Below are 14,931 nucleotides of genomic sequence, written 5' to 3' on the forward strand. Positions count from 1 at the left end.
TGTACTCCACAGTCTCCAGTTTACTGTACCAGTCCAACCTTAATCTCCTTTCTGTTATACATAAACCACTGGTGCTTCCGTTAGCGTAGCCTGTTGCTGTGCCTAGCGCTGGACATTTACAGATTGTGCTCCACAGTCTCCACTTTGCTGCAGTAGTCCATTTATTTGCCGCCCTGAGTGTCCTTTCTGTCATGTAAAACACATTATCTTAACCTGTTGCTGTTCCGTTGCGATGGATGCTGACAGATAGTACTCCACAGTCTCCACTTTGCTGCAGTGACCCGTTTACTTTCGCTAACTTAGCCTGTTGGTATGATGACTCTTTTTTTTTTTTTTTTTTTTTTTATCCAAGAGGAGACTAAGGGCCACTGCTGCAAAGCAGAGCGTATCATACCGCAGCCTCTGGAGATGATGCTAACGTTTTCATGTGTGTTCATGTCGTGTGCATTTTCACAGTCGTGTAAGTGCGTGTTTCACGACCGGTAAATCTTATGTTAACGCGTCGATGCTGCACTGAGCAAAGTGTGCTGGGGGGGCTGGGGAGAGCGGTGGAAGACTGAGGTGAGGGGCGGGGGAAGCGGAAAATATATCAGCGCAATGTGAAAGCAGGTAAGTAGTTCAGACAACGCAGTCCAGCAAATCTTTTCGAAGGACGTTTGGGGGGTGAGATTTTAGGCTATGTTTACAGGTCAACAACCTAGTTTAAAAAAAAATAATAATGTCTTTGGATTTTTGAAAATGTAAAAAACCTAACTGTACCTCATCTTTACCTCAAATTCCTAAAAGCGATCATACTTCCAACCCCTAACCCTACATTAACATTAACCCTTACACTTAACCTAACCTGAAAAGTTAAACTATTCTTGTGTGTAAATAAAGCGGCAAACATACGTGACGTGACTAAAATATAACATGCACACCCTAATTTTTTGTATTCGTATGAGTCAAAAAGAATAAGTCACACTGATACGGTCAGTGGAGTTGCGTCCGGGTATATAGCTACATGTTTGATAGCAGTCAATCACATTAAGCAACGACTTTGGGCTTATTACATTTTCACACAAAAACAGCGAGTGAGCACCAGCCAGTGCAGGATTTGGGCCAAGGCGGTGAGATGAAAGACGAGGAGGCGTGCTCGCGGACTCCGGACCTTCACTCTGTTGCTCTTTGTAATTCTATAGGCCGCATACCACAACGTACAGTATTTGCTCACTACGTCGCTTTGGTGGCCTTTTGTGCATCTGCATCTTTGCACTTTTTACCCCCGAGAGTTGTTATATGAGATTTACTTATTAAATATTGCAAACATTTATTTTTCAAATGTTTTATTTTCAAATACGCAAACTGTTTTATTGAATTTTATTATCCATTTTCCTGTTGCCCTATTCTATTTTCTTCACATTACTTGTGTGGCAGAGCAACATGATATGTATACTGCCATCCTGTATGTGAATAAGTATAATCATAATAAATAAGCAAATGCCTAATCATAATAATAATAGCTTGAATTTATAGAAAAATATAGTTTGAAGTTCCATCCATCCATTTTCTGTACCGCTTATGCTCAGTAGGGTTGCGGGCAAGCTGGAGCCTACTAGCTCTACTAATACTAATAATAATAATAAGAAGAAGAAATATGATCATTTACATTAATATTCATATTAATAACAGTAATATATTTATTTAAAAAAATATATACAAATTATATATTTTACTCTGTTATATGTTGTCTGCTTTATAGTGATGATGATAATAATAATAATCATCATCACCATAAAAACTGAAAAGGATAATGAATTAATAAATAACTCCATAAATAATTTTAACTTATAATACACTATAATAAAAAATTATCTGCTAATATTATTTATTTATTTTCTAAAACAAATATTTCTCCAAAAAATTACAAAATGATGTCTCCTTGTTAATGATGATCATGACCATCATCATCATCATCATAATCACAATTATGATAAGGGACTTTGGTGTACATGTTTAAAAAGGGAGCAGCAATCGTGTAGCATTGTGTTTGTAATTGTACGCCATGATGAGACAGATAGACAGCCTCCAGGCTTTTTTGTAATGCGTCTGGATGGTGAGATGAAATGTCATGTGAAGTGAAGAGGGCGGGGGTGGGCTGAGAGGGTTATGGTGGGGGGGTTCGGGGGGTTGCTTTTTCTGCTGTCACTTCCATGAACAAATGCTCATCTTGACAAATGTTCGAAACAGAAACATGAGAGTTCTTGCAGAAGGTGAGGTGAGGGTGAGGTGAGGAGGGTTGAATGTCCTGTTCAAAATCCTGTTTTACTCGCGTTCTTAAATTCTGTTTTTTTCTGAAAACGTGTTTAAGGTTACTTTTTAGGTGCAATAATGAGATGGATTTCACAGGCACCTTTTCGCTAAAGCAACATTAAATCCATTGAAAACAGACATAAAAACTTATATGAATAATAGATAAATACCTTCTGAATAAAACCATTGCCATAAGCAGTTCATGTTCACACAGTCACTGCGGCTTTGTGCATTTGGATAATATATATTTTTTTGTTGTTGCAATTTATAGATCTGTCTGTCTATCTATCTATCTATCTATCTATCTATCTATCTATCTATCTATCTATCTATCTATCTATCTATCTATCTATCTATCTATCTATCTATCTATCTATCTATCTAGCTAGCTAGCTAGCTAGCTAGCTAGCTTTACTGCAAAAAACTGTGCTTAAAAACAAGAAAAAAAGTCATGAACTGAGGGCTCATCCATCCATCTATCTTCTGAAAATATTGCTAGAAAAGGAAAATTTAACTTGGCAAATTAAAACAAGTAGATTTATGGTATTTTGCTAAACTTACTCATAACCAGTAATAAAATCTCATTAACCATTGATAATACCTTGTTAAGCGTCTTAAGGGATAAAAAGGCTTACACAAAAACTACCTGGTAAGAAGAAATTTCTTGACGGAGAAAAAAAAGCGTATTTTGCATATTTGATTTGTGATATTCTATTTTGGTTCAATTTGAGTTTTTACTGAGATTGTACGATTGTATCAAAACCCATGGATGGGGTTTGAGTGCCAAAGAGCTGGAGTGTTTCTGGTGAGGCCCGAGCCTAGCCCCGCGGTTTTTCGCTCAGGCCGCAACAAAAACTCCCATTGGCTGGGCGGCGATGTTGGAATTTGGCTCGCGACTCCCCCTCCAAATCCTCCTCCTCCTCCCACCTCTTGCGCTCTTAACCCTGAAGAACGACACAACGTTCCCTCTACCTTCTTTCAACAATGAGGGTGGGGGTCGGGGGTGGGGGGGCTGAACAGTTTACTTCCTAACTGAAATCAGCAAGGACGAAAAGAAAAGAACGGGACGGTCCCGCTTTGTGAGAAAGTGTGTGGGAGGAGGAGGTGGTTGAATGGTAGAGGGGGGCAGGGAGGGTGAGCCCTGCAGGAGTCCTCAGTCAGGACACACATGCACTCACTCTCTCTCTCTTTCTTTCACACACTCTCACGTAGCAGAGGAGTTGGTTGCTTGGTCGGCTCACGGCTACGAGCCTGCATGAGGGGGAAAAGGAAGCAAAAAACAGAAATCCGGAGCTCCTACTTGTTGCTTTGGTTGGGATTTCTTCCTCGGGATGAGACTCTGAGGTAAGGTAAAGCCTCCCCCCGGGTTTCGCATCGTCATCTTTCCCCACCGCCGACGTGTGTTTACATGCCACACACACAGCGACATATCCTGAATAGACTTTACACTGGAAGTTAGTTTTCAGATTCCATTATGTGAAGTTTTCCAAGCAGTAGAAGTGGTAGTAGTAAGTGTCTGTGAATGTGTGTCTGGGGGCATTGTTGTCCTATTATTAGAGTACCAGCAGCTGCGGGGAAGGAAGTAAGGCAGAGAAGAGGGATTACTGTTGGGGGGGGGTGGAAGAAAGGGGACGAGGAGGGGTCGAGGGGGAGATCCAGCGGGAATTACAGACTGATTTTTGGGGACGGCGATCAAAAGGTGGTGGTAGTCAAAAAGGGCAGAGTGGAAGTAATCATGTGGAGGTTGATGCCTTTCACACTGAGCATTGAAGCTGTCTTTTTTCCAGCTCGCTGTTCCTGTGTGTAAGGTAGGATTGTGGGGGGGCTGAAGTTGACCCAGGGTATCTGCCGTCTTCTAACGTCGTATCACAGACAAAGTGTGTAGTTTAAAACCCAAGACATGCTACCAGGATCCCTTTGTGTCAAAAGCAATCGCACTGAAGTTTCACGTTAATGATCTGAAGCCGGCTTTTTCACAGCTCACTGACCCCGTGTGTAAGGTACCAATGCAGGATTGTGGGGTTGCTGAAGTCGACCCGGGAAGCTCTTCTTCTCATGTAGTATCAAAAATTGTACTTTAGAGTGTAGTTTAACATGCAAGAGATACTACCCAGATCCCTTTGTGTCGAAAACAATTGCTGCTGTCGCACTGAAGTTTCACACATCTAATGAGCCGAAGCTGGCTTTTTTCTGTGGGTAAAGTACCGATGCGGGATTGAGAGGGGACTAAAGCCGACCTGGAGAATTTTCCGTCTTCTGGTGTAGTATCAGAGACAAAGTGAAGTTTATCACCTGAGTCATTTCAGGTTTGCACTTTGCGATAAGTAACATCACCCCGACTGTGACGGCTGCTCTCAACCCAAGAGTTTGTGGGCAGGTTTGAGATTACGTCAAACGATTGCTTGACAAGTTGACTTGTGCTTGTTGGTAAACTAAACTTCCTGTTTCTGAGATGTTTAAAAACAAAACCCTACGAGTTGGCGACTACTTGTTCACTACTTGGTGAATGACAGCTGTCACGAACAATGGTGTTACTTTTCCCCGTGATCACCTCTTTCCCCGAGACATGTTTCTGTGATGTTTGCATGCTTCCATCTTTCCTTTCCAAAATACTGCGGTCTTGAGTAAGATTTTGTGGCGAGAGATGTTGAGTAGTGAAGTGAAAGTATTGCCACTTTCCGGGAACATTTTCCTGTGATTTGTATATGCAACACTAATTCCTTGAAACCCCCTATAGTCTTGATCAAAACTTCGTTGTGGAGCACTCCGAGAGTTAAAAAAAAAAAAGAAGGCGGAAGACTACTTGTTGTTTCTCCGCTACCACCTGTTCCAGGGGTTTGTGTCGAATGCTTCGTCCCTAGTACTTTGTGTAAAAGGAGAAATTGAAAAAAGTGGGAGTATTTAATAGAGTGTTTGGGTGAAGGTGACATAGCGTCTCTCTCGCTTTCCCCTCACCCACCTCACAAACACCTCACTGTGTTTTTCACTGAAGAGGTCCAGCCCTCGTTTCGTACGCTTCCCTTCGAGGTTTTCGACGAGCGGCTATATAATTAGCCACTCGTAAATCTAGAGACAAGTGAGGACATGTGACAGCGGTATTTGGCGGTGGCGTCGCGTCATTGAAAGGTGGCGATTATTCTCTGTCGTGCGGTCGCGTACGAAGCATTGAGCCTCTTGGGGTGGGGAGGGGGGGGGTGTATCGAGGAGCGTGTGTTGCTAATTAGCCTTTCCCTCACTTTGATTTGTAGCAAATTACTTTTTGGATGTTCCGGCATGCTATGATAATGTGATTATGCTTTTATTATAATGGATGCTATTGGGCTACAATACGACAAACTATCTACTATTTCATCTCAATTGTCGCAAAAATTGACTTACTCTGTGTGAAATATGGGCTGTCTAATTGAACACACAGCTATTATTCTGTTGTATTAGTGCCAACAGGTGGCTATGGATAGACAAGTTAACTGTGGTTCCTGCCATCTAGTGGAAGAGCATTTAATCATTCTGCCTGTCAATATACACCACTGACATAGATAGTTGAACAAAGATGCATTTTTTTCTCATGAATAAAAATAGTTTGGGGTCCAACTAAGTGAAATCAAATTAATGTGGCATGAAATTTGTACGTCTCAGGTACCGATGCCCCGAAACTGAGCAGGAAGCGACAACTGTAATGACTGATTAGGTCATGTGTGTACACTTTCAGATTTTCCTGGGAACATTTCTCTAATGTCATTCGGATTGGCAGGGAATTTGCACGAAAAACTCTCAAAGACCCATGCTCAAAATTAGAGAGGAAGTCGGCCATTTTGGATCCCCAAGCAGGTATCACAGGCATGAGTGACACTAAATTGTCAAGCTGTTTCGCTTCACATCTATTAAGTGGCAAACATAGAGTCCAACTTTGATGGTCATTTCCAGGATTGGCCAGGAAAGAGAGAGGTTGGGGTGGGGACCAAACAGAAAACAGGAAAGACAGGAACATAAACTCTGCTCCCTGAGGTTCCCCCTTTTCCCTCCAAACATACCTCACTTCCTGTCATGTGACCCTCCAACGCCACAACAGGGATGCTATTTTTAAGAAAAATGCTATGAGTGTCTTTGTTGAAGCAGCTGCCTGTTCCTCCCTCTGTGTGTCGACCGTCCTGTAGTGAATGAAGACAAGAAGACATTCTTAAACTTTCTGCTTCCTCCATCTGTGTGGGAACTTTTCTTGCCGGGCGGGTTAGGAGGGGAGTTACGCGGGAATGTTTTAAAAACTATTTAAGTTTGCATTTAGTCTTTAAGTCAGTACTGACCCAACCTTTTGAAATAATTTTATTTGGACTATATATGACCCCTGTCCATTCGGTTGCACTTTGACAAGTGCTGATGTTGCACTAGCCACCAGCTAGTTAGCATGTTTTATTTGTTTATTGCGTTACTAGTAACTGGCCTTACTAGTTTTATTTTGGTAGGTTTCTAGCCAGAAATCAGGACCAACCCAACATTTTGTAAACAAAAGACTATTTGGATGTTCTTTGACAGGTGTCCATTTATTCGTGCTATTTGCTGCCATATTGACTAATCCATCTGAACCTTTTGTGAAAAGAAGTCTTTTATCTGGATCTTCTGCGACTGGTGGTACTCCTTCTGGGCTGTTTGACAAGGTCTCACTAGACATATGCAACATTAGATAACAACATTAGATAACATGACATGACGTTACAAAGCCTGTGTTTGCAGTCTCGATCCCAGTCTATGGACCACTTAAAATGCACATGGCCATTTAACAAATTGCGCCCATTGTTAATGTCTACAGTGGAGCCTCTGTCGCTGCATGAGAGGCTGTGAATTCCTCACATTCCGACGTTAGAACACAGTGTTTTACTCAATACAGTGAGTCGAGAACCAAATCCAATATAATGCTCCCAAAGTATTTTTCAATGTTAACCTTGTTGTGTGTTGCTATGCAAAATGACCTCTAAATACCGTAGGCACAGATAAAAAAAAAAAAAAAAAAAAAAAACTAAAGAAAGTAACCAAAATTTAAATTATTTTGACTCTTTTCAGAGGGACTCAAATGTATTATTTGTGAACCAAAGTGTGTCTGTCGATAGCCTGGGCCAGTTCACTACAGGATGTGTAGCTTCCGAGGTACCTTGGCCTGTAAGGAATAAAAGAAATCGCAAGAAGTGTTCCATTATAAAAGATTTAGAAGTTATGTTTGTTGGAAACGCTTCTTCTCGCAAAGCAGCAAGTGACTGTATTCATACATTATTTTTGTCCAACTGTGGAATATAAATATAAATATATAAATAATTAATATATATAATAACTATATAAATATAAATATATAAATAATTAATATATATAATAACTATATAAATATAAATATATAAATAATTATCAATGCTTATTTTATTGAGGTTTAATCAGGTATAAAGTAAAATCCAGACTATAACAATTAGAATTTGTTGTTTGACGATTAATATATGTTAACAAATGTGGGGGGGAACAAATATACATAATATTAAAACATCATCATTCATGTGGCTGCTAGTCAGTCTTAGGGAGCACTTCTCTCAACATTTTAAAAAGATAACTTTCAAAGCAATGTTTGTTGCCTCAAATATTAGCAAAGTGGCACGATACGCTACATTTACATTTAAGTGGCTACGGCTAGCAAAACTACACTTGTATGCTAATCAGTTTTTGTTAGCAGCTCTTTTGACGTTTTAGCTAGCTAATTTTCAAAGCAGCGTTTCTTGCCTCAAACATAAAGTGGCTACCATGATTCGTTTTTAAGCTGCTACCAATGGCTACAGCTAACAAAACTTTTAAAAATTCGCCAGCTAAAATTTATAAAGAAGTGCTAGCACAAACTGACTAGCATAGAAGTGTAGTTTTGCTAGCTGTAGCCGCTAATCTATGTATGTAAATGTATCACTGTTTATGTTAAACCAAGAAATGCTGCTTTGAACGTTAGTTGGCTCAAATGGATATTGAAGCACCCGAAAAACATACTAACAGAGGTGGAATTTTGCTAGCCATAGCTGCTAAAATCTAAACGTATTGTGGTAGCCACTTTGCCAATCGTTAGGGCAAGGCTTTGAGATTTAGATAGCTAAATGTAGGAAGAGGCGCTGGCAAAAACAGAGAAGCATAGAAGTGTAGTTTTCCTAGCCATAGCCACTAAAATGTAAACATACCATGGCGGCCACTTTGCTAATGTTTAAGGCGAGAGACGCTGCTTTGAAAGTTAGCCAGCAATGTTAGCCAAACTAGTCAACTGCTAAGGTGATTTCCCCATTGAAAAATGAGACTTTCTCTTTTTTTCTTCTTCTTTCTCTCCCACCTCTTTAGCCAGCATGTTGTCTGCCATGGGCTGGGGGGGTTTAAAAGGCACTTGGCTGCTAGATTAAAAAAAGAACAGGATTACAAGGAGGAGGAGGAGTCGGAGGATGGCGGCTTTTATATTTAAAGCGCATGCTAACATGCGTGTGCTCTCCGTGGGGATCAATGAGGCCTCTGTCTACACATTTCGGGTAGGGATGCGCTATTGTCATTTTTGGTGCGTGTGTCACGTGTATGTTTGATCCGCGCAGGTTTGATTGAAACAGATTTACCCGACGTAAGCGTTCTTACCGTAATCCCAACATTGTTGTCTCGTTGTTTGACATGTGACCATGTCAAAGTGACGCTAGGTCGCAGCTATTTAAACGTCAGCAGATTGCAAAGACCACTGGACCTTTTTTTTTTCACTTGTCCGTTGATTTGAGTTGCATGGTCATAGCGATGAAATTTTGGTGACTTTTGAGACTACATGGTGTCCTTGATAACCTTCCTGCAGAGGTGGCAAAAGTTACTCACACTCTGTTCTTAAGTAGTACATATACTTGCATACAACAAAAAATACAAAAAAGATTTGTAAAAGTACTATCCATCGAGGCCTACATATTTTATTTTTATTTTATTTTTTCTGACACTTTGGGACAATGACACATTCATTGGGTCGAATTGATCTATTCTAAAGTTTTAGAAACACCAAAACATAATAATCAAGAAATTTTCAATGAAATGGTTAGTTGGTTAATTTATTGAACATTCCCTGGGTCAAACTGGCCGTATATTAAGTTTTAAGAAATACCATAACAACAATTTTAAGAAATTTGCAATAAAATGGTTACGAATAGAGTAAATTATCAGTTATGAACTGTTTCGGGATTCCCCGCCACCCCCCCCCCCCCCCTCACCCCCCACCCCCATTTTTGACACTCTTGGATTATTAAAAATTTGTGGAATAAATTGAATAGGCTCCAGTGTCCCGCGACCCTAACCAGGATAAGCGGTGTTGGAGATGGATGGATGGATGGAATAAATGGACCTATTTTAAAGTTTTAAGAATTACCCTCTAAAAACAATGATTTTTAAAAATCTGTAATGAAATGGTGTGTAATGGAGTAAGTTATCTCTTATTTACTTGTTTATTTGGATTATTGTTTTGTTTGACACTTTTGGATTAATAAAAACTTCCAGGGTAGATTGACCCATTTCAAAGTATTAAGAAAGAAAAAAAAAAAAAAAAACACCAGCGAGAGAGTTATAATAAAACGTTTAGTAATTGTCTTAATAATTTAATATAATTAATTGTCATTGGATTCTCTCTCTCTCTCTCTCTCTCTCTCTCTCTCTCTCTCTCTCTCTCTCTCTCTCTCTCTCTCTCTCGTTTTGGACACTTTTGGATCATTAAAGATGCCACGGGGTCAAATTACTATTGCTGAAAAAAGGACGTACCAGGAGGCATCTTAACAGTTAAGATTAGAAAAGTCCACCGAGGAAGGAGATAAAAATTAACGCAGCAGTGACCTCCATTTTAACATTTTAATCGCCCTGCGTCCATCCTGTCATTTTTGCATCTGACGAAATTTATCTTGTGGTATTACTGTTGCTTTCTAGCCAGTAAAATACAGAAATCTCCCTGGAATTATGAATAGATCCCCAACCATCCATGTTTTCACCTTTGGAAAAGTTGACAACTTGAAAAGTCATGTTGGAATTTGTTTGGAGTTGTGCAATGCCGCCTTTTCCACAAGGGGGCGGTATTGGATTGCACTGCGAAGTCTATTGAGCCCCCCTGAAATTTGTTTTTCAGGAATAGCAGTAGCCTCTATGGGGCCCTAAGCAAAACTCGAGTTCTGAGTGATTATTGATCATACATACATCTCCTATACACCCATTCCAGCAGTTTTACCCTGCTGCCTTTACCCATGTATGTTTTTTAAATGTATTTATTTATTTTATCTCAAACGGTAGCTCATGCAGCTATTTGGGTTAATTTAGACAAGATTTAAGTGATAAAGCATTATCTGGGATACTGAATATCATTAAAGCCTACCAAAAGTAACACAAATATACCAGTATATTATGCATTTACTGTAAATTGTTATTACATGTATTATTTGTGCTGGTGGGGGGCGGGGTAAATGCAGTAGCAATATGCAAAATTAATTTGGAGTGCTACAACAACAATGAAATGCAAAAACAAATTAAATTATCCATCCATCCATTTTCTTTCCCGCTTCTCCTCACTAGGGTCGCGGGTGTGCTAGCGGCTATCCCAGCTGACCTTGGGCGAGAGGTGGGCCATGAACTGGTCGCCAGCCAATCGCAGGGAGACAAACAACCATTCATACTCGCATCCACAGCTACGGGACGATTTAGACTCTCCAATTAACTTACCATGCGTTGGAATGTGCGAGGGAAACCGGAGTATCTGGAGAACACCCACAAAGGCACGGGGAGAACATGCAAACTCTGTACAGTAATGCCTGAGCCCGGATTTCAACCCACGACGTCTGAACTGTGAGGTAGATGTGCTACCCAGTTTTTCTACTGTGCCGCCCAAGTAAAATCAGATACAGTGTTCCCTCGCGATAACGCGGTGCACCTATTGCGGAACCAGTGTATTGCGATTTTCATAATAATTTCATAATTTGCCCTATCGCAGGATTTTGAGTGTATGCTGTGATTTCTTTTGTGGTCAAATAAACACTCCTTAGCCTAAAACATTAAAACTGTCAAATAAAACACTAGAGGATTACATTAGAACATATTACAAGGAATAAAATGTACGTAATGTACAATACTACTGTGAATTACTGTATATTTAAGAGTTCAAAAGGTGTTTTTAGAGTGTATAAATTGTTTATAAGAGTATGGTAGAGGGTAATATGAGTGAGGGAAATATGAATAAATAATCCCCCCAAAATATGTGGTCACTACTTGGCAAATTTCACCTATTGCATCGGATGATCCGAAACCTGACCCCCACGACAAACGAGGGGTTACTGTATAGAGGAAATGCAGTTACCGATTCCGCGCTTGCTGGAAATTGCGAGGAACCCTCCAACAAAAGGACTTCTCGTCATTTACAGACGCTTCCTTATCTCGCGGGCTGTGTGTCCACCTCCGGCCGGTCGATGGCTAGATAAACAACAGCAAGCACATTCTGCACGAGGCCCTCTTATTGATACGAGGACAATAGAGCTGGGTGTTGGGGATCGATACAGCTTCCTTTGCATCTGTAATCGCTAAAGCAGTGATTTTCAAAGTGTGCTATAGCTGAACGCAGGGTCCCTCCAGAAGTAAACAAAAGAATCACTGCCTATGTCCAATTCAGTTGCATTTAACTTTGAAGTACAATACAATTTGTATTAACTTTTATGTGCAATACATTTGAATTGAGTCATTAAGTAGAGTTTTTGGTTTTCTCTATTCACACGCAGTGTTAATGTTCCAACTGTGCATAATGTATAATTGTGTTTTAATGTTGGCCATTAGGGTGGTACTTGAAGAGATAAGTATTTTTGAGATAGTACTTGGTGTTAAAAGTTTGGGAATCACTGAAGGAATTACTCCCTCATCTTGTTTTCTTTATTGATGTTTCTAACCCTTTGATTTTACAGTTTGATATGGTGTGCTTCTGTGCTCCGAGAGGCACCTTTAAATAAAACAGACGACTCACTACTGAGTAGAAAGATGCGCATTTAGATAGCTAACATTTTTTGACATTGTGGCTTCAAACCTGTGGACATTTTCATCTTGACCTCTCATTGACTGACACACATGTAACTGGAACATCTGTACTTTTTACTTCCAAGTTTTTTCAAAATAGGCCCGTCACTTTTTTCAGGCTTCGCTGATGTTGATTTCGCAAAATAAAGTCATAAACACAAAGAGGTAATGTCAAACAGGGTTGAGATATTAGGATTATATAAGGTGGAAAACAAAAAAGGAATAGCAGTGACATGAAAGAACGTGAACCGGGCAGCAGTAACGACGACGGCAACAGATTCAGAAGTAAAATATTCCTCATCCATGAACTTATTTAAGAGAATTGCGTGATCTTCTCTCCTATGAAAATGATTCATGGCGAATGACTTTTGTCTTGTGCCGGCCTAAAAACCACTATCTTAACATTTTTGGGGAAAACACAAACAGTAAGGTGTAATCTTTTCCGTTGTTATCAAAAGCTAGATTAGCATTATTTTTAATCAACTCACAACGTTAGTAAAGCTGGGGTGACATGTTTTAATAGCATAAAAGTTGAGTCAGTGTTAGCGGGCTTTTGGTTTTAAAAAATAAAAGTCCAAAGTTGATCCGTTGGCTCATTGTCATTCCCACAACAACTATGATCACTGCAGCTTTTGCCGTAACTCCCTTTTCATGTGTGGTTCACTGTCGTCTAGGTGTTTAAAATCTGCTTGCTTTAATGTAGGAGCATACACAGTGTCTTCAGGGCAGGCTTGTTTCATGACCACGCTACCTGCAAATGGTGCCGCTAAGTAAGCTCAGCGGGGGCGGCCGAAACAGTGGAGGGTTTGTTGGCCGCGTGGGCTACAATAACTCAGACAAAGACGCCACACTGGATGTAAAGTTGTGGACCCCCGACTGATATCAGGAGCGGCCGTTAGCCTAGCGAGCGGGGCACGATTAAAAACGAGTTTTACATTTCAGAATAGTTTAGGGGCAATATTTAGGACATTGCCGTGTCTGATCAGACAGTTTTGACACAGCCATTGCTGTTTTGTGCATTCAGGCAATCGCAAGAGTGGCGAGGTCCGCGTGACAGCGACAATTGCTTTCAACACCAAGGGGTGTGGCCGGTGAGTCACGGATCGTGGCTGGTGATAACTCCGCCTGTTATAGCTCTGATAGTCAGAAGCTGGCAAATTCTTAGGTCGACTTCAACTAACCCATTTCATGCCAGTACCTACCCAGCTTCAATGGCCAATGTGAAAAGAGCTTCTGATGCAACCACCAAAGCCAGAGCCAGCAAACTTGCTGGTCGACTTCAACTAACCGATCCCGTATCAGTACCAGACACGCAGTTACAGCAAATTGGGTTGGAGTCCTCTTCGACGGCCAGTATGAAAGGGGCTTCTGATGCTACTTAGGAAATACTACCTAGCCACTTCTACTACCTATACTACCTGGTCCACTTCAACCTTCCTCTTTCTTGTCTTTCTCTTACACAAAGAACAGTGACCTGGCAAAAAGGCAGACAACTCCTCCATTTAACAGGCAGTGTTAAGGGGCTAAAACCCAGGTCACGATTATTAGCTGTTAGTTGCTCGCATGGATAGAGAGATGCTTTCTTTTCCTTTCAAAGCAAACAGACTTGTTCTTCTCTTTGCCATCAATTGAAGCATTGTTGAGGAGCATGACCTACATGACTGGAAAGTGACCACAAACAACACACCAGCTGCTGTTTTATCTTGAAACCAAACCCAATTATGCTTCACACCCGGAAAAGCACGTTGTTTTCTGATATTTCATGTTGTTCCCTTGAAGTCTTTATCTCCGCTTATTTGCTTTGGTTCTCTGCCGCTTATACTCGCTTCCTCTTTATTACAGAGAGAGAGTGGTTTTGCATGTACTTTCACTGCATCACAATGGGATCTTTCTGTGTTGTATCAAACAGGGAGCACTGGCTTTTTTGGGGTCTTATTTCTTTTGCGATAAAATTCCTTCCTCCCACACAGGGAAGCTTTCCTGCCTGCCAGGATACACGCTCACACACGCAGTATTCCCAACTTCTGGGATGTCGTTCAGGGAAACTTTCTTCTTTTATTTTTATTTCTTTTTTGGGAAGTAGGGGGGTGGGAGTGTTTTAAAGGTGGAGCTGCAGGGACAGGCAGGACAAAGCAGCTGCAATCTCCTCACTCTGCTCTGAGGAATGTTTGGACAATGGAGGAGTTTGAGCACAGGAGTACTTTCCTGTAAGAACTTTTTTTAACATTTTTTTACTCACACTAAAGAGGACTTGAGCTTGTAACAGAGACGCTGGAGTAGTGGCAAAAAGATGGCAGGGATTACTAGGAAGGGATCCGGCAGACGGTCTTACTACTACAGATTCCTGGGCAAGTCTCGACTGCAGCGTCAGCGCAGTCGCTCTCGCAGTCGAACCCGGCCGGCTGCAAGCAGGGGTAATGAACGCCATCGATTAAATGACATCTATAGTGCTTCTCAGCTGTTGTCACCCTGGGACAGTGGTGGCAAAAGTATTCATATGCTGTACTTAAGTAGGAGTAAAGATACTTGTATTAAAAAAAGGACTCTGGTAAGATACTTGTGTAAAAAAAAAAAAGACTG

The 14,931-nt window shown here is 40.8% G+C and overlaps 1 protein-coding gene across 8 annotated transcripts in view; it reads left to right on the plus strand.

Moving 5' to 3' along the window:
- LOC133414269 (disabled homolog 2-interacting protein-like) overlaps window positions 1-14,931 on the plus strand; it is a 95,023-nt gene that overhangs the window by 15,441 nt on the left and 64,651 nt on the right. For 2 of the 8 annotated variants that reach the window (XM_061699564.1, XM_061699565.1), the window contains exon 1: window positions 14,239-14,765. The exons of 3 other annotated variants lie outside the window; for them this stretch is intronic. In XM_061699564.1, the coding sequence (XP_061555548.1) occupies window positions 14,642-14,765 (124 nt within the window). In that variant the 5' untranslated portion in view covers window positions 14,239-14,641. Of the gene's footprint in view, window positions 1-3,416; window positions 3,637-3,963; window positions 4,101-8,629; window positions 8,823-14,238; window positions 14,766-14,931 lie in introns of those variants that run through there. 3 more of the 8 variants (XM_061699566.1, XM_061699569.1, XM_061699567.1) reach the window with 3 other exon arrangements.

Source organism: Phycodurus eques, chromosome 15 (genome assembly GCF_024500275.1).
Source record: "Phycodurus eques isolate BA_2022a chromosome 15, UOR_Pequ_1.1, whole genome shotgun sequence".
Taxonomy (NCBI): Eukaryota; Metazoa; Chordata; class Actinopteri; order Syngnathiformes; family Syngnathidae; genus Phycodurus; species Phycodurus eques.